This window comes from Giraffa tippelskirchi, chromosome 9 (assembly GCF_054371585.1).
Source record: "Giraffa tippelskirchi isolate mGirTip1 chromosome 9, T2T-mGirTip1v1.2.pri, whole genome shotgun sequence".
NCBI classification, from domain to species: Eukaryota; Metazoa; Chordata; class Mammalia; order Artiodactyla; family Giraffidae; genus Giraffa; species Giraffa tippelskirchi.
The window spans coordinates 9,270,209-9,297,366 of NC_137283.1; the positions used below are offsets into that span (position 1 = coordinate 9,270,209).

Here is a 27,158-nt window from a genome sequence, read left to right on the forward strand (position 1 = left end):
TGGGAGAAATGCAGAAAACTGTGGATGAAAGATACAAAAATGAACTGAAGGGCTGAGGGAGGGAAAACACTTGCTTTTTTAATTTTTCTTTTTCAGTGACCATGCTGGCATGTAAGGTATTCCTCTGAAGTAGATGCATGTCAGCTAGATATTGGCTGGGATTTACTTCCAGAATGCCTATTTTTCTAGATTGTATGCAGTTTAAGTGCCTACAGAATGTGTCTTAAAAATACTAAGTTTTGCATGGAGAGAAAATAGTTTCACCTGAAGTTCAAAATATTTAAGTCATGACAACAGGCTGTGGGGATTATATATACACATGCATGTGTGCTATAGTCACTTCTAGTATTTTCTCTGATATCTTCAAATATAATACATCAATCCTTTCATGATTGAAAAAATTATCGCAGGCTTTTCAGGTAGTTATAATCACTTATAATAGCATTACATACCATTTGTTCAATTGTACTGGGTACTTTACATCTTATTTAATGTATATTATTTCATTTAATATTAAAAGCATACTTATAACCTAAGTCATTAGAGCCTCATTTTACAGAAGAAGAACATTAAGTGCACAGGTTTGATACCTGGTACAGGAGGATTCCACATCCTGCAGGGCTTCACAACTACTGACGCGTGCACGCTAGACTCAGTTTTGGACCTCCAGAGAAGCAACAATTCAGCATGGGTGGAATCTCAACCCAGTGTGTCTCATGCCAAGAACAATGCTACTAAGTAATCTAACTCTCTTCAAGGCAGAACAATCCAGACTATCTTGATCGACATCCTCAAGATCTCCTAGATTGGTTGAGAAACCCCACTCCTAAGCCTTTTGTGGTCTGATAAGAAACAGTGATTGAGGGAGATCTTTTGAAAGGTTCACTCAGTGATATCAGTAAATAACAGGTACTTCCTCCCATATGCCAGCATTTGCCAGATTTTCTTTATCACCACGACAAGGTGCGATATTTGGGGAAAAAATATGCAGTATTTAGAGGGAGTAATATCCATTCAGTGGAACTTCCAATACTCCTTTTCAGTCAGTGTTTTCAAGAATGAAAAAAGTATGTTTACAGATAATGTCAGTGCAGGAGATGAGCCTGTCCTTTGTGTGAGCACAAAATTACTCTTGCAAGCAACTCAATTGTCCAAATGCATGTTTTCATGTCATAGCCACAGGAGCGTGGAGTTAAGGGTGCAGTCATCCAGAGAGAGGAAGAAATAAGCATTGTGTTCATTTGGGATTCATTCCAAAAAGGTGCCTTCCTCCAAGTGAACTGATGCACTATAGAGAGTGAGCAAAGGAAAGTCACCTTACCCCGGCGCCGCCACGTCCTTGTCGTCTCTCAGGGCTGGGCAGGGAGGGAACAGGTGCGAACGTGTCACCTGAGCCATCCAGCACAACTGTCGCACACACAGCGGGTCTTAATGATTGGAGATGCCTCTGTTTAGAATTTACTGTCATCCTGTTGAAATAATGAATGGAGTTTTTGAACTGAGGCTCGGTTTTTTTTCTGCTTGAGTCGGGCTCTCTTTCCCCAGTGTATGGCCAGAAGTATGCTTTCATCTCTAGCACTTACAGATTTTTTTCTGTTGAAATTCTCTGTTAACTGTCAGATTATTTGGCCACAGCAGATGAGCCCCTTGGAAATCTGGGGCAGAAGTATTACGGTGTGTGCGACCTGGTACCGCAAGTGATATTTAAAATGTATTTACTTTCTATCATGTTACTTCTTAAAATCTGTTTTTGGCTGTGCTGGGTCTTTGTTGCTGTGCACAGGCTTTCTTTATTTGCGGAGATTGGGGGCTGTTCTCCATTGTGGGTTTCTCATTGTGGTGGTTTCTCTAGTTGCAGAGCACAGGCTCTCGGTGCATGGGCTTTAGTAGCTGTAGTTCAGGGGCTCTAGAACTTGGACTTCAGTAGTGGTGGTGCATGGGCTTAGTTGCCCTGTAGCACATGGAATCTTCTGGACCGGGGATCGAACCCGTGCCCCATGTCCCTTTCATCCTTAACCACTGGATCACCAGGGGAGTCCCACATTGCTTTTGATGTTTACGATTGAGGTTAAAAGATGAACAGCGGTTTAAAATATATATATGTATATGCTGCAAATACATGGGTCTATTTTTTTATGAGAAGCTTTGTCCTTCTCTTTGTGTCTATTTCTAATATTCACTTTCTCTCTTTTGCTTATTCTTCTACCTGTGTAGCCCAGAGCAGCTCATTGTTCTTTTCTTAGACAATTTCTACACCTCTCTCTCCTTTTCTCTCTCCGAGAAAAAAGATGCATGTTCAAGGTGTATCATTTGAAGACTAGAAACCATCTAGTTTGCCTAGTATTTTCCAAAGGGCCAAGATCAGTCATGGGCAGAGAGAATCCCATCTATATCCGAATGCCTTTGCATGTGTCAGAGCAACTATTTAACTAGTTCTTAAAAATCTTCATATTAAAACATTGTCATCTCTTGAACATTTTTTTTCTTTTGTCTTTCACATTCTCCCACTATCTTTGCCTCCAATCCCCTAGTCTAAGAGCACAGAGCAAGGAAAGAAATGGTAGGTCTACTGGGGAGAGAGGTTACAGGCCCTCACAAGCAGGAAACAAGAATATGACTCAAAGGCAGACCTTGAGGGTGACGCTTAAGAGTCTAGTGCTTAGGAGCCCAAGTGCCTGATTCCCAGTGTGGACGTGGGTTTTGGCCAGGAGTGAGGAGTGGTATAGAGTGACCTCCATGGTTTGCTTGTTTGTTGCCCAAAGGATGATCCACTGAGCTAGCTATTTGATAAATCTCAAGCCCCATGAAACTTGTTCTGATTCAGCCAAACAGAGCCTCTCTCTGGGTGAAGCAGTTGAGCCCAGTTGACTTTGTTGAATATCCCTGAGATGATGCACGCTGACTTCCCAATGAACAGGACTGGGGGACCTGCCACCCTCTCGGGGCAGACTAGTGAGAAGTGGCCAGCCACACGGCAGGGTCAAGGGGCGTCTGTTCCGCTCAGTTTCCTGAAAGGGCTCAGGTTGAAGGTGGGAATCTTTAGTTCTTGAGCCTTAACCACTTCACTCTCGGCAGGTGATAAAGTACATTTTTACCAAAGCAAACCAAAAGACCCATGCTCTTCCTCCCACATCTATTCTCCTCCTTTCCCTTTGGCAGGAATGTGAGTGGCAGTGGGAATGAACTGAGCGGCATCCTGAGACGATGCTTGCTTATCAGTCTTCTGAAGAGGCCCTAGTATCGCTGTCTCCGAGCGCCTCTTGGGAACTCTTTGAGTGGCTGGTTGGCATCCTGTCATTTCTAAACAGGACACATTTACTCTACACTTTTTATAGGAAAAGTGTTGAAAATCATCTAACTTGAAGCCAAAGGTCAGGAGCCTAACGAAGAATTACATTCCTCTCAAGAAAACCATGACATTTTTTTTTTTCCTTAACACACAACCTACTTCTTTAAACAGTTCTCCAGCCCAAAATTAAGGCTTATTTATTAACATTGGTCAACCCCCCTATCATTTCTCTCCAATGCGTTTTCTCATATTGTTTTCCTCAAATATCTCAGACAACACCAGAGTCTATAGGTGAGACAGACATGCATCGTTGAGGAGAGAAAATAAAGTTTGTTATGTTCCTTTGACAATGTGAAATTATTTATGGGCCTCTGAGTATTGAATGTATAATTTACTGTTTAATTTTGCACATACCTTCTATAATGTTAATATCTTGAATATAACTTTTTTTAAAAAAGAACTTTTGTATGCATTAAAAATAACTTCCAAGTATCTAGCTAACTAGCTCACAGCATTCTAGGCAGATAGAGCTAGGCTGAGATTCACGTCTTGATCTTATCTGGTCTATTCATAGAAGATCAAGCTTGAAATCCACCACTCCTGTCACTCAGCCATGACTGAGGTTTGGAGAACAAGCACTAACGTGAACAGAATCAATACCCCCAAATGATGATAAAAGCACGAAGCAAACCAAACACTATCCTTTCACTGAGACCAGACCCATTGTATTTGTTTTTTGGTTGTTCTTTTCTTTTTTTTTTTTTTTACAAAATCCTAATTTACATTTAATTGTTTTTAAAAGTAAACAGAGAACTCAATTAATGTTAATACAAAGATGAATACTAAAACTGTGATGCAAAACTCCAGAACCACAGAACACACTGGACTAAAAACTGTCCTGGCAAAACTTAGAACTGAGATAAGACCCATTTTCTCAATTCTTTCAAGTGCCAAGCATTTCTCATTCAGTACCATACTTTCCATAGAAGTACAGGCTATACATCGGATCCATCTTCTTTCTATTCAGAGTTTATTGGAGGAGCCAGGAACATTTTGATCAGTACTCTGTGCATGTGTGTGTAAACATGTGGTATGTAAGTGCCAGCCTAGGTGTATGAGTGTGTAGAGACATCATCTGTATTTTATAGTTTGCAGCAGTTTAGAGGAAGGTTCACTATGCATGTCAATACAGAGGGTATTTTCCTATATGTACAGTGGTTTTGGAGGGAGACAGATTACGGTGACTTGGTTCATTCCATCTGCAGCTTGGCCTCCTGTAGGCAGCAGAAATAGGCCCAGCTTCTGCAGGCTCCCTCTGTTGCTTCTAGATTCACCTTGAGGAGGAGAAGTCATGTTAGCACTTGTACCTTGGAGGAAGTTGAAGGCCAGAGCCTGTTTACAATGAATCTTCTTGGTGTAGTCCCTGTGTCTTGTTAATCTTAAGATTTCCGCTACCGGAGAGGCTGTGAGCGTATCACTATGGCTCCAGGAAAAATGGAATTGAGGTACAGAGTGGAAAGAGAAGCTGTAGTTTGTGGGTTGAAGATGTTTGGTTTCCAGACTTAAATGCTAGAATACTGAATTTGTAAGGTGTAGTCTCATTTAAGAGAATCAAAAGGCCAAGATGAAAATGGAAATTGTAAAATATGTAAAGAAGAAAGGAGGACTTTCTTTTATAAATAAGAAATATCAATTGTCAATGTGCTTCCCCAGGTGTCTCAGCAGAAGAATCCACCTGCCAATGCGGGAGACGAAGGAGACGTGGGTCCAATCCCTGGGTCAGGAAGTGCCTGGACGAGGTCATGGCAACCTACTCCAGTATTCTTGCCTGGATAATCCCATGGACAGAGGAGTCTGGCAGGCTACAGTCCATGGGGTTGCAGAGTTGGACACAACTAAGTGCGCACACACACACACACGCACATCAGTTATCAATGTTGTAATTGAATATTTTCCCATGTGAAGGGAACAGGGCCACTTAGACTTCTCTAATATGTTTGATTATTAAAATATTTTCGATGAATGTGTTACACATAAAACATTCATCCTGTTGTGCACAGCCGTGTGTCTTTGTTAAGATGTATGCATGTTGATGACCATCTTTCCATTATTCAGGTTGAAATTCAAAGATGTCCCTTGATGCTCCTTTCCATTTAGTAGAATTGAATTCATCTGTGTGCATGTTGCGGGAAGAAGCGGGGAGTGATTAAGCTGAACTGTTTGGAAGAAAAGTAATATATTTGGCTTCAAGAAACTGGCAGTGAGAGTAAACCACTGAAAATACTTCTAGATCAAAAAGATAAAAAACATAATAAAGAATGTGCATCTTTTTTTAAGCGTCAGGTGAAAAAAAACTAAAATTGGAACCAGTTGAGTAAGACAGTTTGATAGACTTATGCAATGATGTTTCACTCAGCCATTGTTGTTTTTTAGTCACTAAGTCACGTCCAACTCTTTGCGACCCCATGACTATAGCCGGCCAGGCTTCTGTATCCATGGGATTCTCCAGGCAAGAATACTGGGGTGGGTTACCATGTCCTCCTCCAGGGGATCTTCTGACCTAGGGATCAAACTCACGTCTCCTGTGCATTGGCAGGCAGATTCTTCACCACCTTAGCCACCGGGGAAGCCCCTTTACTCAGCCATAGTGCCTTTCAATTCATGAGCTTTGTCTAATCAGGAACAACGAGGAGTCGGTTCAAACTTCTGAAAGGATTGACTAGGGGATCCCACGACAGACTGGAAATGCCAGTGCTGATCTCCACACATGAACAATGAGTGCCACAGTAGATACCTGCTGTGAATTGTGGGAAAACACTTTTTTTTAAACTTAAGAAGAGGAAACTATTTTTTTTTTTTAAATCAAGAAGGAACGTTAGATTTGTTTTCTCTGCTTTTTGGAATGATAAACAGACAGGTAGAAATAACTCATGGGCTAAAATCTTCCAGGAAAAATAATGTAGGCATGTAGTGCTTGCTTCAGCAGCACATATACTAAAAAATGCGGGCATGTATAATGCATGGCCACGAGATTCATAGTAAACTCTAGTCATCATTAATTTAATACATACTGTGACCTTTTACAGCTTTGAGGAGTTTTTCTTAGACTTACATCCTCATCTTGATCCATTGAAAGTAATCCATCACCATTTTAAATGAAGGTCCATACCGTATTACTGTAGTTTCATTCATTTTGTGGCTAAGAAATAATATTGCTATGATGTTAAATTAGTGGTTAAAAGGATTTTTAAAAGCTTTAATATAATAGTGCATTACTGGTAATTTTTAGTGCAGTCACATGTAATATTTCAGTCATAAACTACAGTTTGCATGAGTTTAAACTGAAAATTACTCCTTACCTCTAGATAAGTCTCTATACAGTCAGCCTGGGAAAATCGTATTATGTTTATTTTATTCTTTTTATGCAAACTTCAAATGGTTACTTTATAATCTTTCAAAACACTTTTGGTAAGTCGAGAAATGATTAGTTATTTGTACTATTAATTTCTAATGTTTGAATACAAATTTTTTTGAAAACAGTTGTGGATGATGCCCTTTGCATAATTTATATCAGAGTAACAAATATCATTGCTCTCCATAATATTTACATTATTGATTCAGACAAGCTCCTTTGACTACCCATGCTCAAGTGATGGATGTGTTTTTCCTGAATATGTCCTGCTATGAAATAAAAATAAACCAGCACTATGAAGAAATGCAAATGAAGTTTCAAAAATAATGGTTAAATAGCTCTTGTGTAACTGTAATGACACTTTAAGCTGAGAAGTTCCCAAACCAAAAAAGTTTAAATTCCCATTTCCACCTCTTTTCCTCCAGTGTGAAAACCTTTTCTTTAATGACACCATTAGTTTTGGTCAGCTTGCAGTCAAACATAAATCTGATTTTTAAAGATGTTCCTAATGTTCTGAATTTGAATTTATGTTCCTGCTAACCCAACTCTATCCTGTTCTCTTTTACAATTTAAACATTTATGAATTTATGACTGCATATCTTAGTGATTCTTTGATCTGTCCCTGAGTTACTGTGACTTGTATACAGCTGCGCTAAATTTTCATTCGTTCATACACTGAGTCGTTTATTCACCCAATCAAATGCCCCCCAATGCCAGACATGGTTCTAGGCACCAAGGATACACTATTTAAAAAAGCAAGATCCCAGCCCACATGGAACTTGCATTCCATCTCCGAGTAGGACGCTGAAATCTCCCTCTAAGTATTTTTCTCCTTAAAGAGAATTCTGCATGCGTGCTCAGTCGCTTCAGTCGTGTCCGACTCTTTGCGACCCCGTGGACTTTAGCCCACGAGGCTCCTCTGTCCATGGGATTCTCCAGGCAAGAATACTGGAGTGGGTTGCCATTTCCTTCTCCAAAAGAAGAATTTAGTCTGAAGCAAATTCACCTTATGTTCATGGGTGCCATTTCATTTCTAAATGAACATTTACAGATGATTAGCAGCAAATACAAGAAATAGATCTGTGTTTAGCCATTCTCCAGTCATTTCATTGACTAGAGTTTATCAGATGTTCCGACCTCAGGGCTATTAGGAGGGGATTAATTAGCATTGCTACTATTAGCATTTGTGTTCAACTTAATATCTTAATTTCCTTTGTTACATAAAAATATGTATATAACAACATCTGAGTGGTTAAAAATGTTGGGTGGCTTTAAAAAAACTCCTGAAGAGTTGTTCTCATTTACAGTGACCTGTAGCTATTCATGCTGTTATAATATTGTCAGACTTCATAGTGTTATAAGCAATTGAAGGGTCCTGTGACTGGCCTCCACCAAAATATATTTGATTTCTCTACTGTCAATGATCTCTTCATTATAAAGTGCAAATTTACTCTGTCTCCTTAGTGCTCTGATCTTAAAATGTCATATTCGCACATCCAGATTGCTATATTTTATTCCATGTTAATTCTGGTGGATAACATTTACATTAATATCGAAGATGATATAACGCAGGTTTTTTGTGCTTTATCCTGAGGTGTGAGGCCCTCCAGCCGACTGAGTACAATGTCAGCAGAGAGTGACTGTTCACTTCTCTGTGAGGAAGTAAGCAGGCTGTTTGATGCCTGTGGCTTAGTGGGAGAGTATATAAACTGGAGTCAAGAGTCACTTGAGGGATAGTTTCCATATCTATAAAAGAGGCAAAAAAAAAAAAAAATTTGTTTCTCCTACATCAAAGTTTTATTGCAAAGACTGAATGAAAGAATGTAGGGATTACATCTGATTCCAGAAGCTATAACTGGTATTATTTCAGTTTTCTGGATTTGTCTGCTCCCCAGTATTATAATAATTGTTGTATGAGTGCTTAAGGAAACAATATTTCTCAACAAGATTTGAATTATACACTTAAACTGCTCCTTTGTTTTTAAAGTATTGTTTGCTTATTTTGGAGCTATAAGGAAACAATGAGATTCTGTTCATTACTGGCCATTCATATTAAACAACAGATGCAGTGATTTGGCTTCCTGATGACTCAGTGCATACTAAACCCAGTGGGGCACAGAAAACCCACCTGGCTTCAGAAGTAATACATCAGACCTGAGAGACACCTTTTGAGAGCCATCAGTGACAACCACTTCTATACTAGAAATGGACATTTTAGCACTTCTTCTGTGATTAAGGGAAGCACAAGCCGTTCACCAAGCTCTCGGGTGTGCAGGGACGCTGGTGGGAAATGAACAGGGTAGTGGAGCCCTTTCCTATAATAATACAAGATGATTAAGAGGATCTTTAAAAAATCAATTGACTAATCAATACCATGTAACTGCTTGGAGCACTTTCCCCATGCTAATCAGGCATTAAGTTGTTTAAGCTAAACAACCAGTTTCCCCCAGTTACTGACCTGATTTACAAGACATGGTCAAGGACGTCCCTCTGCTGGAGCCAGATTCCAGAGCATCTGTCGTTAAAGAAAGATAGAAATAATTCATAGACAGCCCTCTCTCACTGTACATTCAGAAGGCTTTCGAAAGGGAAAATATAATAGGAAGTATTCTCCTAGTTTTAATGTAGTATTCCCAAATTCTAAACATATATAGAGAAGAAGGGTGGGGACTTAATGAAATTCAGGAGTGACAGAGGTCAAAATAACTATAGAAAATAGAAGATACACAATATATTTTCAGGCCTTTAAAATTTTGTTTTAACGTCCACCATGGTGAATCAGTTCAGTTCAGTCGCTCAGTCATGTCTGACTCTTTGCGACCCCATGAATTGCAGCACGCCAGGCCTCTCTGTCCATCACCAACTCCCAGAGTCTACCCAAACCCATGGTGAATAGCATGCAGCAAACAAGACTGAATTCCAAACAAAGCAAAGGTATCCTAACAACACATGTGAAGTGACATAGTATTACCTCCCTATATATTGCCAGCAATTCTAGTATCAAAACCATGTGTAAATTTTTTCTTGAATGCCACTGTGGGGGAAAAAAAAACACTAAGAAATAACTTTAAACAGGGGAAAAAACTTTTTTTATTGATATGTTTTACTTTGCTGGCAGACCAGAGCAAAGGTTTTGTGAACATTTAAAAGATGAAAAAGGTGAAGAATCCCAGAAGCGGTTTATCTTGAAGCGAGATAACTCTAGTATTGATAAAGAAGACACTCAGGTTGGTTCTCAAGTTTGAGAGTGGCTGACGTTGTTGTTTTGAAAGGTGGGCTGCCTGATGTTCTTGTCGTTCTTCTGTTGTCCCTGCTCCCCCTCCCAAATCTCCCCTGCCCCTGAAAACACCCCCCAACCTCCTCCCCACCACCCCTACCTCCCCCTTTGGCATTCGGTGGGTAGCAAAAGACCACGTCATGGTTGCTTCCGCGCTGGCTCTGTGTTGGGCTGCATGGGTGGTGCTTGGCGCAGGCTCTGCTGCATGCCTTGGGGGGGTCGGGGTGCCACAGGCTCTGAGCTGATGGGAAGAGCTTTGTCAGTCGCATTTCCAGGTGTCTGTGTAACTCTGGCAGTCGTTCCCCTCCCTACAGCTTTATCCTTCCGTTGTGCACACATTGCGCTGGATTGTCAATACGGACTGCTGATCAACTGATGTAGCTGTAAACAACAAACCTTGTTATGGTGAGGCCAGGTGGATTTTGCAAACTCTCCCAAAATGAGTCTTCGCAACAAAGAATCGAGTTTATGTTGTAGTCCCCCACCCCTTCCTGTGTTTTAACTTCCATGTCAGTTGTTTGCTTGTTTTGCACGAACTGTAGCCGAACTTCCTCCTTCCCTGTTTTTTGCTTGTGACAAAACATTACATTGTTCTAGAATAGCTTTATTCACGGGAACTCAGAGAGACTTTTCCCTGGGTGGAGGGGGTGGGTTTCAGGGTGATGAAGAAGAAAACTAAGTAAATGGCAAAAGAAAACACATTTTCAGTGGTAAGGAGAACCGTAGAAAAGTCATAGAAATGCCATTACAATTATGCTTCCTGTCTCTGACAATGAAAATAGAGCTTTTATTAAAATGACTTTGCTTTAGAATGCGGAAAGGTAAGACAATCTGCATCACTCTCAAGTTATTAGTGTAATTACCCACAGTGAGTCACTGTGAGCCAGTATGTGCATCTCTGACACTTTAAAAAAAACGACAAAAAACTGTCCATCATTTGTATTTCATTTCCCCCTCCCATCACCACCACCCCCGAACCACACCATGGCTTGAGTTGACTTTTGACACATGTGCCCATGTCGTGTACTTAGTGGATGTTTGTTGAATGGATGGATGGATGTGGTTAGTGCAGGGCATTTGGGAGAGGAATGGCAGGGATAAGATGCAAAAGCAATAGAAATACAGGAAGTGACTCAGATAGAAGGTGGAAGAAGAGCAGTCCTCATGCTGGGTTCTTTGAATTGTTAGATTTCTTGACATTGACCCTAATCCACAGACAGGCTTTTTGAACTGAATTCCTCCTTTTATCCCAGATGCAATTCACAGAATAAGTCACTGAGTGAATAAAAACACAAATCAGGATGCAGAGAAATGGCATCCACATCTTCCTTTCTGCCCCTTCTTGCTCTTTTTCTCTGACCACAAGTTTTCAAAGCCATTTATTCTCGTGGCCGCCTTGAACTCGCCACTTCCTCTTTTCTCACCACCATTCTGCCTCCTCCTGGGGCGTCACATCTTTGCTAAGGAGACAGAACCCATCACTCATGATCCATCACATAGCAAACGGTCTGAATGCCTGAGGCACATTCAGAGCTTACCTTCCAGAAGCACCAAGCTATTTGCATCCAACAAGGAAAGAGCCAGGAGTAGCCCCACCCCTGCCATCCCGTGGCACACACCCCACACACATCACCCACCACGACTTCCTCGGGGACCAGAGGGAGTAAGACTTGTCAAGCCCCATTTATTTAAGTGAACATTTATTACTCTCAGCTGACAGTTTTTCTTAACTGCATATTTCCAGCGGCTCACCTTGGGTAACCCTCCTGATTTCTCTTTTCTGTTCAGCAAAACAGAATGCATCCATTTAGAGATGACAGACGAAGTAAATCAATTGAAGAGAGAGAAGAGGAGTATCAGAGAGTGAGGGAGAGAATATTTGCACATGATGTGAGTAGTTGTTTTCATTGCCTCTTGAGTGCGGTCCCTCCGTCAGCAGTAAGGCAGCCTGGTTCCCCAGACAGGAAGCTGATAGGAATGAGGGAAGCTGGAGGCAGGGAGCTGCCGAAGGGCAGCAGACCAGAGGTGCTTCTGGAAGAGGACCTGATTCAGGGAAGTGATGGAAGAGTAGCCAGAGGTTCGTGTGTGTTCCCAAATACAGAAGTACTATTTGGGGTCAATAAAATAGACCCTGAGTACAGAGAGAGGTTGCCAGATTTGCAGAAATCTCTTCGTATTTATATTAGCCAGATACTACGTGGTTTTCTTCTTAAGACCAACATTGTGCAGAAGAAAGAATTCCAAAACAAGAGAAGAGTCAACTGAGCATACACATACAGAATTTTCTGCATTCTTAGCAAGTATGGACACTTTATTATATCAAAGGTAAATAAAGATACTCATCCCCTCCCCCACCCCATTTTCAGATAAAATTTGTTCTGTGACCCATTTTCAAGGGAATGATCAGAAAACAATTTCTTTTGTTCATATCCCAACAAAGAAAATGTGGTTGGGATTATTTTTTTTTATTCTATCACTGTGGCCAAAATTAAATGTGATTAAATTCCATACAAATTAAAAGGTGAAAAAAAAGCTGAATTTAGTTGCAACAGAATGGAAAGGACAAGCTGTTGCCATAGACTTTCCCTTCTATGAATGCATTTGGCGGCCTCTGAAAAATGCTGTGGCTTTTTCCCTCTGCAGAGGTATAGCCATGAGCACCTTTCTGTAGATTCTCTGTGGCCAACACCTCTGTCTTTACTAAGTCGGATGGGCATCTGACCTCCTGTGTGATTTGTTCTCATGATGTGTTCCTTAAAAAGCCATCTAGACACCTAGGCATCCATGCTTAACATGGAAGGGGCCTGCTATCTCCAGAGGATTTAAGCCCAAGCTACCCTCCCTGATCTTCCACCTTGTGCTGAATCCTTTAGTATGAGCTACAGAGGAAGTGACACTCTGCACTCCTTTCACATGCATGTGGATTTCTGTCATCTGCTCTAGAACCTCTCTGCCTTTCTTAGATACATCAAAATACAACTTTGAATTGAATAGCCTGGTCCAAAGCTTGCAAATTAGGAGAGTGTGAGAGAAGGAGATGAGGTAGCCATTGTTGAATGATGTCCAGGGACAATTCTAGAAGATTCTAGAAAATCCTTCAATTATGGTCAGGATTATGGTGCAAAGGACAGCCTGACACGTAGCAGACCTTTCCTTGTGTTTGCTGGATACAAGTATGCAGTAATGAGAGACTCTATTCTAGTCATAATACTGTAATAAACCTATCTTGGACTGGAGATATAGAGTATTCCTGTCTGATGACCTTCAAGATGAGGAATTTTTCTGAAAGACAGTTTATTCTCTATTCTCTTTTTTTTTCTCTCTCTCTTATACACACACACAGACACACACACACACCACACACAAACATACATTCTCCCTCTTAGTCTAATCCTGGCAAGCCATGTAGTTTATGAATGAGTTGTCACATTGTAAAGCAAAGAGTAGTCACCCACATAATGTACAAACAACATTATGCTTTTTTTCTTTGCCACAGCTCTGTCACATTGCCAGACACTCAAGAGCCAGTCAACAGCAACTAGCATCACTGATGTGTGCCTGTGATGGGGGTGACACTTGCCCTGCTAGCCTTCATTTTTGTATTCTGGTGCCCATAGGAGGTCATCGAAGGGAGGAGGGGTCAGCCTGACTCCTAGTCCACACTGCATTTCCTCACATCCCTGTTAAGGAGATTTAAGAGTAAGGAACCTGGGTTCCAGGCTGAAGATTAGAGGCAAGGGTTCCTGTTTAAAGCCTCTGTGGCCACATGCTGTATTATTATTTTTTTTAGCAAGTAAAAGCAGACCTAAGTGTGAGACAGCCTAAATGCAAAGCTATCATCATAGCCCTTTTATTCCATGAAATATTTCTTCAGCCTTCTCTGCAATGCTGTAGCTGCTTCTCCTTGTGGGAGAGGAGCTGTAAACCCCATTGATAGACTCTCTGGTGGCCACCACTTCTGATTTTACTAATTCAGGTGGGAAACTGGCGTGTTTCTGATCCTGATTTTCACTTGATCTCCTAGGCTGGTAGGTTTTTTTAATTGGCTTTCTGTACTCAGCTTCCCAGGTGGCTCAGTGGTAAAGAATCTGCCTACCAATGTAGGAGATGCCAGAGACGTTGATTTGATCCCTGAGTCGGGAAGATCCCCTGGAGAAGAGCATTGCAACCCACTCTAGTATTCTTGCCTGGAAAATCCCATGGACAGAGGAGCCTGGCGGGCTACAGTCCATGGAGTTGCAGAGTCAGACATGACTGAGTGACTGGGCACGACAAAAACAGCCCAGAGTGTACTCATGAAGGGCTTCAGAGATGACCTAAAATCCTTCATATCAGCTGTAAACTGTTCCGTTCGTGAGCATACATACATTTTTCTAAGGATAAGCCCTCTAGTGTTCATCATATTATTCTAAGTTTTCATGACACTTGAACGACCATGAGCCACTATCCTAGAGGGAGATAAAATGCCAAATGCCTTTCTCCCTTGTCTGATAGCTCTAGTAGACACAATGCAGTCATACTACTACTGGTGGTCCCCAAATTTGGCAGCTTAAGAAAAGAAAGCAAAAAGCTTATCATCTCATTGTTTGCAGGGTTCAGGAATGTGGGAGTGGCTTAGCTGAGTGATTCTGTTTCGTGGTCTGTAGTGAGGCTCCAGGGAGGCTCTCAGTTTGGGCTGTAGTCATCTGCAAATTTGGTGCAGAAACCTGGAGTAGAAACTCCAAGAATCACTCACGTATCGCCAGACCTCAGCTCTTTGCTGGCTGTGAGCTAGAGATCTCACTTCTCACTTAGTGATGTGGCCCTCTCTGTAGGCTGCCTGGTGTCTTCAAACACGGCAACTACCTTTCCCTGGAGCCAGTGATCCAAGAGGGAAAGAAAAAGGGTCCCAAATGGAAGCCACCGTACTATACGCTGATCTTGGAAGTGACATATATTCCCCTCTGCTGTATTCTTTTAGACACACAGACCGGCTCTGCTGCACGTGGGTGGTACTACACAAGGCAAGGGTCCCTGGGGGCCACCCTGTATTAACAGGATATTACTATATTCTCTGTTAAACACAAACTCAAGGGCACAGCAGCAATATGAACTTTCTCGAATGCATATGGTAACATAAAGACAGGACCCACTAGGGAGCCTTTATCTGTATAATTCCAGATTCCCAAATGATCGTAACTACCCAAATTGTTAAGGTACACAAGATAATAAGTATATTAACTCATTTATAAAATAAATGCAAGGAATCCAGCATAAGGAAATTAAGTTATAGACATATAATTTTTTAAGCTGGTCTTTAATTTAGCATCCTCATAATTTAAAAACAGAGGTAATAAAACCAGCTTCCTTTGCCAGTTATTAAGTCATAGAGTAGTTCAAATAGGTTCAAATGTCGCTATACTTAAGTAGGATTATTTTTTCTACTTGAAGTTACACTAGGCATTTATATGCTTCCTGATGTTTATACTGTAGCAAAATCCAAATTTCTTTTAAAATTAGAAGTGTTCTTGAATATTTTACAAATGTATCTTGATGGCTAAGGGATGCATGTATGTGTGTGCATGTGTGCTTTTGTACATAGGTGCACAATCAAAATATGAAGATTTATTTGGGGATTTTCGAGAAAAGGCTGTTCGAATATAGTTTGAGAATTTGAGTATCTTGAAGACCAATTCATTTGTTAATTGAGAACTGGAATGTTTAATTCAGAGCACACAACAGTTTAGTTCTCAAATAATAACTAAATGTACTTTTGAAATCAGAAATATTTGAAATATAACCCTTCTTTCCTTTTGGCAAGCATGTCAACTTATTTTATGATTAATCCCATGCAGTGTTGCTTCCTTTAGGAAGGTTAAGTAGATAAAGCAATATATTTGAAAAGGACCTGTTTTGCCTAGGGGGTAATTTCTGAAGGATATTTATGTGTAAATAGGGATTCGGGGAAGATTTCATCTTTGGTTTTCTTCTTGGGGAGCTGGTGACGAGGGCGTGAGCTACCACTTGGCTTGGGGGTAGCATGTGGAAGAGAATTCTATAACCCATTAGGCAAAAAAATTTTCTCCTTTTAAAAAAAGCCCTTTATGTATATATCTGAGAATGCATATACCTCACAGCTCTGAATGCTGGGCTTAATTACTGTGGTCAAGTCTCAGTTATTCAGAATCAGCCAGAACTTCCTAAATGTAATTGACCTCTTTCCAATGTCAAGAGCTGAGACGTAGCAAAGTATTAAATTCATCGTGGATATCTGGCGTAGTATCACTTTGTTCATATACCAAGACTTGGCTTAGACTTGACTCAAACCGGTTGGGAAACCCAACTACAGGAAGTACAGACAATGGGATATTTAGCTTTCTTTAAAGAGATACTCCTAGGAATAATGTCAGGGGCACATCATCTGTATTTGTTTCCCTTTATAAAATAAAATATCAAATTACTTTAAAGGTGTTTTTCTGAAAAGCCTGTAGCTTAATTGGCTGTGGTTGCCTTTTGTTAAATAAACTTTTTGCACTCTTCATCTTCAGGATGCATGTTAAATGCATGGGGGTTAAAACAAGTGATCCTAGAGATGCCCTCATTAAAATGCTCAGACCACTGAGAAAAGGACATTATGCCCAAATCGAGCCCTTCAGCTTATGGAAGGAAATGATCTCTCTGGTAAAATGTAGCAAGAAGCCAACATCCTGCCGGCCTCTGTGAACCGTGGTTACATTAATAGCATTTTTAATTCAAAAATTCTATATTGGAAGGTCATTATTATTTCTTTATTTTTATGTTACTGTCTCTTAAAAAGGAGCACGTTCCTCTCTTTGATCCCTTTAGGAGGGGAACTTCCTCATCATTTAGAAAATCCACACATGTGTTATCTGTGTTTGTGGTTAAAATCTTAGTGCTTTGAAAACGGTTTTATGTTAGTTCCCAAGCACAGTTGTATTTTACGACTGTTGTACCATATTTTGTTAAGACTTCTCTTTTTGCTTGTTAAAATTTAATTTGATCCGCCTTTTCCCAGCACCTAATGGTAACGGAATTTTATCTTCCTTACATTGTGTATTAAAGTCAAGATAGCAGAAACATGACTACTAGAGAACAGAAGCTAACAGGAAAGGGACTGGGGTTTTTTGTGTGAAAAACTAAGATGTATTAGATGAGTTTGGTATTCTTTCCCGATTAGCTTCATTTTGTTCTCACTTGTTTTCTGAGCTTCCCCCCCCCCCCCGCCCCTTCCTCCGCTAACTCCCCGCCGGCATTGGTTGAGGACCTCTCTTCAGTTTCGAGAGTCTCGCGGGTCATGTGTTTATGTTGTGCGAGTTCACCGGGGGCAGGTCCTAATTTCAGGACCGTGGTTTCACAGGGCTCCCACCCTCAGGCGGGTGCTGCCAAGTCTGCACGCTCTGCCTTCACCCACACCGGGCCTCTGGTCCAAGATGGCGGCCGGAGGAAGCCGCCGGCGCAGGGCCTGTAGCTCACAGGTGTCTGCCGCAGTTTCATTCACAGCACCTCTCTTCTCCTTCAGAGCTTGCTGTTGACTGGGCTAAATCTGTTCCAAACCTGGAGACACCATGATGGGAAGGTTGACACTTCTAACTCTAACCTTTTTGCTTTTCTTCTTCTTTTTTTTTTCTCTTTCTAAAAATGCTGCAGTTTTCTTATTTTTTTTCCTCTTGGAGGGAAAAATAGTTTGAAAATCAGGCCAGGATTTGGGCTCCCTCAGCGTATCCTGAACATCTGATCCAATGCCCTTTTTTCTGTTTGTTTTTCAGTCAGTTTGCTCGCAGGAAAGCCTCTTTGTGGAAAACAGGTAAAATGAAATTTGCTTTTTCATGTCTTTAGAGGAACAGAGTCTGTCATGTGTGTCTTGTTTATTCATATATATATATGCCATATATAAGTGTGTGCTTGAATATATGTATAAATAAATACATATATCTATGCGCGCACACATATATATGCTCACATATATGTTATTTAGCATATCCAGAAGCTATTTAATTTGGGAAAAAAGTTCTCTCGGTTATTTCCAAACATAGCTTTCAACAGTTTCCTTATTTAAAGTCTCAACTTCTGGTCCTAACAAAGATATAATTCTGTTACCTTCCCCAGGTGTTAAAAAGTATAAATGTTGAGATAGGAACTTGCAGTTTCATTGGCTTATTGAATAGGCTGCTAAAATCACGTGTGTATACGGTATTATTGGCCACTTTGTGTGCCCCATCATTGTATGTAGCTACACAGATAATCATTTGAATAATACTGTTTTATGTTTCTCATTCTAAGTAATCTACTGGTTAGGCCATAAAGGCCTAACTTGGAAAACTTACCTAAACTGATCTAGTTCGTAGAATGTACCTGGCTGGGTATTAGTAGGGGAAGGGATGGTTATGACATGAATGGGTTAAAACATTTATACAAAGTCTTGTGTATAAGAGCAGAGGTTTTCAAATTTAGCATGTATCTTTTAAAAATAGTTCTAAACTGATATAGATATTAAAATGCTCCATTGGTTTAATTGCATATTTTCCAGGGGAATTAAGAAATTCCACATTAGCTGTACTGATCCCATTAAAATACATCACAGGGGGCAATTTGGATTGGAAATATGGTTTCCATTTAAAAAGGGGTGGTTAATTTCATTTCAGGTGTTGGCTTAATAGGCACCCCTATAAAATTGATTAAAATGGAGGATATTTGATTAAATTCCAGTACTTAGAGAACTTGAACATTAGAGAGGATTGGTTTAAAAAATGCCATCATTCATATTAGCAGTTAGAAATCTTCAAGTAACTACACTCAATTGAACAACCTCTTGCAGAAAAAGGGATGAGAGTAGTGAACAAGTCTTTACAAGATATCTAAAAGCATCCTCAAAAATCCATACAGATTTCAACAAATATTCTGTATTTACAGTAAATTCAGAATCCCTGAGTTTTAACATCTTAGGTACGATTCTGAGGCCAAAATTCTCTGTCCTTACCCAGAAGGTCAAATGAGCATTTAGAATTCTGTTTAGTAGGACCCTCGTTCCCTAGTCTTCTGGCCAGTCATTTTCCCTGCTTACTCCTAATCTTAATCATTTATTTGTGTTTTGTATAAAAAGACATTATTGTGTCCCTAATATTCAAATTGGAGTATATTCATATAATTGATCACTAATACTCATTGCATATGTTAAGTCTTGACAGTCCCCAGAAGCAAAAATCTGAGTAGATTCTCTACAAAAATAAATATATTTCTTGGGTACCTGCCTTTGAAAGGTCATATTTCACCATTCCCCAAAAATAAAGAATAATTTAAATATTATCCAAAGAGAAAAATCACAACTGATACATGTAATTACTTAAATATCTATTATTTCTATGTCAGTTCTCCTCTCCTCTCCCATTCCCTCTGTCTTTTCTTCCCTACTTTCTCCCTTGCCTAGTATCAGTGCCTAATCCTAGGGTACGGACAGGTCAGGCTACCATTCATTTAAGAGGGCAAAACTCAACATCAGGCAAATAAACCGTAGCATATGGAGTTGATCTGCAAGACAGGTATGCTGTAGTGGGTTCACATCCATTTGACATAGGGCATTTAGTACCCTTAGGTTTCGTATCATAAAAATCATGTTTTTCATTTCCAGTAGGCTCTTGGAAGACAGTAACATATGCAGTGAGACCTATAAGAAAAGACAGCTCTTTCGGTTGGTATGGTTTCCTTTTTTAAAACTGTGTTTTCAGATTATGTGCCAGAATCATGTTAACTATAAGTGTATTAGTGTAAACTATCTCTGTTCATGAAATAAAATATGTTTGGTTATTTCTTTGTAAAGCTTGTTACCGAGCTAGCATTGAAGCTTTATTGGTGCCTATAAGACACAGGACTGGGAAACCACGGCTTGGTCTACAGTCTTTTAGGGTTCTTCTTCTGTTTCTGTGGGTTTTTCTCCAGGGTTGACTTTAGGAGTACACTGACTTCACATTCCCAAATCAACTTTGCTAAATTACACTGAATTAATATTTCTCTGGCAGGTTGCAATTGTATATATGTTCCCAATACTAGAATACAAATCCATGATAACTCTATTTGAGTAGTTGATTTTTAGCCACTACTATCCATCATAATATTTCAAACAACATTTTTTCAAGCACAGATTTTATTTCTAAAGAAAGATATGGGATTGTCTCCAATTATAATGAACTACATAAAATCTAGATCTGTGTGAGGTAAGGGGAATGTGTGTATTTATAATAAATACATATATATATAGTTTCATATATAATATATATGTAATTATATAAACATATATATATAAAGTTTTATACGAGGCTAGAGAGTACCAGGGAACTAAAGAGTCTATAGCCATTCTCTCATCACTTTATTAAATGTATCTCTAGCATCCATTGTAGGGCAGTGGATATACTGTGATATATATATATGTATAATCTGATTATATAGGTGTGTGTGTATATTGAATACCTCACACATATATTTAATATGCTAGTGTTTTTGTGACTATTAGGATTCATCTCTATTGTGGGAAAGGCAAAACAAACCAAACAATAAAAGTTATTGACCACTTAGAAGGAAGAAAATACCAAAACAAAAAGTAAATGGATCCTGGGCTTTGAACATATCTTTTTGCTGTAAATCTGAGCTTATGACCCCAACATCAGAAAAGTTCATTTCTCTCTACACTCTGGCAGAAACAAAAAACAGGATCTATTTTTTTTTTTAAGCTTTTACTTTTCTAGGTTGAACAACATCTCTAACACCTTCCTCTTGTATCATTAGACAGTTTATTTTCATACTTGAAGATTAAGAAAATAACCTTGAATTTTTTTCCTTGAAAGCCCAGGAAAAGACTGTAATTTACCAGTGCTCGTGCAGTCACACACCATGCGTTGGTTTGTTGAGACCAGTAGAGATAAAATTCTTGACCCCTAGAAGCATTACGTTTTGGGGCTTCCCTTGTGGCTCAGCTGGTCAAGAATCCATGTGCAATGAGGAGACCTGGGTTCGATCCCTGGGTTGGGAAGATCCCCTGGAGAAGGGAAAGGCTACCCACTGCAGTATTCTGGCCTGGAGAATTCCATGGACAGTACGTGGGGTCGCAAACATAGCCCCAAATCTGGGTCTCTAGCCAAAACTACCTTCGACTAAGGTCAGCCATCGCAAATATAGATGCTGTAACCCACCAAAATTACCAAGCACAGAAACTCAGGAATGTGACTTAGAACAAAGTAATCCACACACTGATAAAAGTAATTGAAAGTCTGCTGCTGCTACTGCTAAGTCACTTCAGTCATGTCCGATTCTGTGTGACCCCATAGATGGCAGCCCATCAGGCTCCCCCATCCCTGGGGTTCTCCAGGCAAGAACACTGGAGTGGGTTGCCATTTCCTTCTCCAAAGTCAAAGTCTACATCATACCTAACTTGTTTAAAAAAAAATGCCATGTTCAGACATGAAGGAAAATAAAAATTATCAGTTATATTACTCAGCACAGAAGCAGAACTTAGAGTACCTGCTCTATGACTACTCTGGGGTCAAATTCTATATAGTTACATACAAGAGGGCCAGTGCCTCTTGATGACCAGATAACGCATTATCATTATCTTCCTGATTCCCAGTTAGAAGGGCATCAGGACTGGGCTTAGGAGTGATAGGAAGACGCTTGTGGATATAACACCTATGATCCCACACCCAGGTAGATATGCAGTTCAACTCTGGATCTTACCCTGCGAGTATTAAGGTGAATGATGGATAGAGCAGTAAAAAAGATGATTTCTGGGTATCAGTATTTAGAGACCGTAAATTAGATGCATCCTTTTAAATCTCATTAATGCTAACTCTCTAAAGCAAAAACTTAAATTCCGTTTTTAAAATAAATGTACAGATCTTGACTTGGGTTGAGGATTTGAACCAGTGGAGTGAAGGTATAAGTTAAGGAAATCTTAGGTTGCCTTATTGGCCAGGGGATGAAATGAGTCTTAGAACTACCCAATATTTTCAAAACATCCCAAAATGCTCTGAGGAATGGTGGCCGACACCTCCTTTGCAGAGAAAGGCTCAGCCACACTGGCATTTAGAGGAAGTCTGAATTCCTCCCATGGAGGTGAAGAGTTAATGTGGAGAGGATAATTGAAGCAGAATTAGTGATGATCACCCCCGTATGGAGAGTTGCCTTCTGACACATCCTGTGTGCTAAGGACCACCCCAAATCTCTTCCTATAATAAATATTCTATATTAGCGACAAGTGAGATTATTGTCGCATCCCTGGTACATTCACTGTTGCTAAATCATACTTTAGTTGGGCTTTGTCATGGGTGGGTCAAATTAATCAGAATTATATGAGCAAAGATTGAAGCTGAATTTAGAGACTGAAAGGGAAATAATCACATTTTCTCTACTCAGTCTCCTCTGGGCTGCTTGGATTTCCTAGGTGTTTAGGGACTAAAGTCACCTGGCCCTTGGTGAGTGTCTGATACTTCCTGCTCATAAAGCAGTCTTCTTAAACAGTCCTCATTTCTAAACCTAGCCCATCCCTGAGGTGCTGCACACAGGATGTTTGTAAGAAAACATTGAGAGAAGAGACCAGGGCACTGAGGGCTTTTTGTTTTGTGAATTTTGTGTTGCATTTCCTCCCTTCACTGTGCAAAATCTTTATGACAAACTAGCTGTTTCATGTTTATTACCTCTTGGATTCATTGACCTTCCTAAGTTTTCATGAAATGCAGGAAAAAGTTAAGGCAAAATATGAAACTTGCTGTATGCCTTCTGTACAATATGGTGGGTGAGTGTTTCAGTCAGATCTGTGTAGTTTTAGCATCTCAACAGTCCATGATTGTCTTTGGAAGAATATTAATAAAGCTACTGTTCACATCTTAGAGGTTTGGATCAAGATTTATGTTGCATCACACAGTGACATGAAATTAGGGGTTATATGTGTGGCCCATGGTTTTTGTCCTCTTTACTTATTTATAGTCCATGAGAATCTTGGAATATTTTGATGATCCATAATTTCCAACTGCAGAAAAGGCTTTGAAAACAGTAACCAAGTTATTCTTTAAGCAATTGGAAACCAATGAAAATGCAAATTTCATCAACTTCCTCTGTAAAATACATGCAGTTTTGCACACTGCTTAGAAAGGCTCTCAAGTCTTCAAAATTGACTTCTGGCTATTGGATCTCTTCCAGTAAATTCAGTCTTTTTCTATTTGAATTTTGAGCAAATGTGTCATTTCACCTATGGAGCTATTTTGTTATTTCCATTGATCTCTTTGGAAAGTCTCATCTCAGTGTAGTGTTTGCACTCTTGTTGTTATTATCACACGTTTTTCTGTGTGAAAGGGTTAAAGGGCTCTTTCCTCTGCCCATGAAGGTTAAACTCACCGGGCAGAATTCTCACTATAGGTTAATAGAGGAATTCCTGCGATTTCTGTGCCCTCTGCCAAAGCCTTAATAAATTCAGATCTATATCTCTCATGAAGTTAGAAACTAAATTAGTAAATGGCTTTGTTGGAACTGTGTGTTCCATTTTTCTATGGTCCAATTACTTAATGCTAAAAAGACAGAACACTTTTTCAGTGGGAGTTGCTTTTAGGTTCATTCAACATCATAATTGCTCTCAAACATTAATTCACTATTGATTTGGGTCCAGGGAATGTACCCCCCTCTCTCCTCTGCACGAGAGAAGTTACCAATGATATTTTATATCCTGTTGTTCTTGTTCCTCCTTCACTGGCAGAGGGATTTTGTGACATTTCTCAGTTTGGTTTTTCTGTGTGTAACATGAGCATTCTGTGTGATGTGTTACCTGTGTGTACATTAGTGAGGTGTCCGTGGTATCACTTGTGAGGCAGCAGGTGCCCTGGGAAGGGTTGACAAGAAGGGTCTTGCGTAGATGATTCTTACAAAAAAGGTCCCGCTCTGTGTCCGTTCTGCTCATGAAATCTAATGTTGTCCCATGCATCTTTTCGGTGGCCATGCTCCAGGGGCAACCGAGATGGCTCAGGGAGAACTTCGGGAAGCAGGCAGAGCAGCTCCGAGAATGAACTCAAGTGGTCTGACCACCAGAGGGCCTGGAGCAGCACAGACTCCGACAGCTCCAACCGCAATCTCAAGCCGGCCATGACCAAGACGGCGAGTTTCGGGGGCATCACGGTGCTGAGCAGGGCTGACAGCACGTCCAGTAGCAGAAGTACCGGGAAGCTGTCCAAAGCAGGTAGTTAGTACTGAATGGGTTTATGTGCCACAATAGTTTCTGGCTCCCATCCCAGCTGTGTGGTCCGTGCACTCTCTGAGTTCCCTGAAGTAAAGGTGATGTGCTTAGTCACTCAGTTGTGTCCGACTCTGTGACCCCATGGACTGTAGCCCGCCAGGCTCCTCTGTCCATGGGATTCTCCAGGCAAGAATACTGGAGTGGGCTGCCATGCCCTCCTCCAGGGGATCCTCCTGACCCAGGGATCGAACCCAGGTCTCCCACATTGCAGGTGGATTCTTTCCTGTCTGAGCCACCAGAGAAGCCCATGATGATGTGGTGAATGTTATCAATTGCTCGGGTAGCCAAAAAATCAGGAGTTGCCACTGAAATAACCATACTGTTGTCGCAAGCCATGTGCCTGGGGTTCATGATTGAACCCAGTTCTTATCTTCAGTCTCCTTATTTATAAAATGTAGGTGATAATAGACTGTTATTCTCACTCCCCTTGGTGAACTATTGTAATTTTAAATTTGATCATTTACCTAAAATCAGTTACTGAGGCACCTGCACAAGCCAAGTATTTAACCAAGGTTAGCTATTTTTTACATGTAATATTATAATTTATTCTTTAAAACTGCATTGTCAGATAATTATAATATTAATTGCTTCAGTTCTTGCTCTGGTAAACTCTTACTATATGGCTCAGACAGTAAAGAATCTGCCCCAGGTTTCATTCCTAGGTTGGAAAGATCCCCTGGAGGAGGAAATGGCAACCCACTCCAGGATTCTTGCATGGGAAATCCCATGGACAGAGAGCCTGGTGGGCTACAGTCCATGGGGCTGCAAAGAGGCAGACATGACTGAGCAACTAACACTTCACACTTAGTATGATCCAGGATAAATTACTGAACTTATTTGTTTCCTCATTTGAGAAATAGGTCTAATTATAGTACCTATATTGCAAGTTATTGCAAAGACTTAAGAATTAATATACACAAAGAAATTCCAATCATGCTGTCAAGTTATAAGCCTTCAATAAACACTAATTCTTGCTTATTTTTATTATTTCTTTTTAATGTTTTGCAGTTAAGGAAAAAGAGCCTCAGGAAGTTTTCATCTCCAAGTAGCTAGGTGCATGCATCTCTTTATGTTTTCCTTTTTTTTTTTTCTCTTACAAGTGAATAGTGATCTTCCAACATAATTGGTTCAGGTTTTCATGAACACTCTTTGAGACATGCACAATGATGAGAAGTCTAGGAGAACCATTAACTTGAAACAACTTAACACTGATGGATGCATAACACCATGGGACTCATAGCAGTCTACGAGATATCCCTCATGGTCTGCCGTTTCTAGCTCTTCTGTCTCACAAGTATCCCTCACTATCATTTTCAAATTATTTTCAAATGGCCACAATCAAAAAACTTGAGAAAATCCCTGGAAGCTGCCTGAGTGGCCATTCAGGAGCCCTCCATGAACTTAAGTTTGCGATGTTAGCATGGAATTGTTTTCCTTTGGTTTCGATTTTGCCTTGGAAGTTTGGAGGCCCTGCCTCCCAGCTAGGGTTGAGAGTTGAGGGTTGTGGTCCAGTGATGCGTCTGGAGCTTAGGGTACATGGCTCTCAGATTCCTAGCCTGAGTGTGGAGAGTGGGAGGCCAGGACCCCAGGGGAATGGTGAATGAACAACACCAACCAGAGGTTAAAAAACACATGCTATTCTCCACTGTGAATACATTCCCAACCAAGCTTCTCACAACTGCTCAGAGACTCTTTGTGAAATCTCGGCTCATTATGCTAATGGCTTAACATAATTATGTTGTTGACAAGTGCTTCCTAAGAAATTATCTTGTGTTTTCCTATATAGGCAGAAAATTAATAGCGTTTAGTCTCAGCCACTACTTTACACACACACACATACAGACACACACACACACACAGACACACAGACACACACACAGACACACACACACACACAACACACACACACACACACACACACCCTGCTTCTTGGGAAGAGTCAGGTGGGCCTGCACTGCCTTTTGGCATTTTTATTCACCATTTGGTGAATTCTTGGTTTCTTCCTATAATTAATTGCTCTTATACCCCACTATTGCAGGAACTGGAGTCAAGAAAATCCACCGTGGTGCACTTGAGCTCTTGTAAACTAAGAAAGGTTAAATAGTTTTAAATCTCCTTCAAATGCAGAAACCAAGTACCTTAAATGGTGCACTTAAAAATTCTAGCACACCCAAAGAGCACTTAAGATTTTCAAATTAATCGTTCTTCTCCACACACCAACCACCAGTCATCTCCAAAGCAGAGCTCTTTGGAAACATTTAAAACACTTCAAGAATGCTAAAATGCCATGTTCTTTGAAGAATGATTAGAAGCTGTAAGTGCTTCAGACATTTTTTTTTCTTTTCATCTAAGCATCTCCATTTGAAAGCCTGTCAAGGTATAGGAATGGCAAGAAAAAAAAAAAAAAATTACAGGAGATCAAGACAGGGTGTCAAAACAAACTTTAACTCTCCCAAGATGGTTTTATGAAGCAAAGCTGTTAATTTTCCTGCCATGGAGCTTCAGAATCGTACCAGGTTTCCACTTCTGTTTTGTTTTGTGTTTTTTTTTTTTTTTACTTTATTGTTCACAGTGGAATGGCAAGCTCTTTTGACCTTTTCGAAACTCAGTCTGGAGTTATGACATTTAAGTTCTCCTGCTCCTCCTCTAATTACATAGGTTCTAGCTTCAAATAGGTAATAATGAGATGCTTTCCAGATGGGAAACACATTTTCCTACATTTTGGGAAAAGCATGTTACTGAAGTCAAAATGTACAAGCACATGCTCTTGAGATCTGGGCTGCATTTCACCTCTTGTGCCATCTGCACTGAGCACAGCCATGGTCAGTTACCAGGGGGTCCAGTCAAGGTCTGTAGAGACAGCTGATTTCAGCACATCCTCATTGGGAAGAGGATTTGAACGGCTGCAGCCCCA

At 40.3% G+C, this 27,158-nt stretch overlaps 1 protein-coding gene across 50 annotated transcripts in view; it reads left to right on the forward strand.

The window, feature by feature from the left end:
- ARPP21 (cAMP regulated phosphoprotein 21) overlaps nucleotides 1–27,158 on the forward strand; it is a 168,260-nt gene that overhangs the window by 60,995 nt on the left and 80,107 nt on the right. For 10 of the 50 annotated variants that reach the window (XR_014064584.1, XM_081527208.1, XM_081527206.1 and 7 more), the window contains exons 10-14: nucleotides 9,820–9,928; nucleotides 11,767–11,868; nucleotides 17,745–17,782; nucleotides 19,604–19,663; nucleotides 23,958–24,187. Coding sequence is in view for 36 of the 50 variants with exons in the window: in XM_081527208.1 (XP_081383334.1) it covers nucleotides 9,820–9,928; nucleotides 11,767–11,868; nucleotides 17,745–17,782; nucleotides 19,604–19,663; nucleotides 23,958–24,187 (539 nt within the window). In the remaining 14 variants the exon portion in view is untranslated. Of the gene's footprint in view, nucleotides 1–9,819; nucleotides 9,929–11,766; nucleotides 11,869–17,744; nucleotides 17,783–19,603; nucleotides 19,668–23,957; nucleotides 24,191–27,158 lie in introns of all 50 variants that reach the window. The other 40 variants (XR_014064585.1, XM_081527225.1, XM_081527221.1 and 37 more) reach the window with 15 other exon arrangements.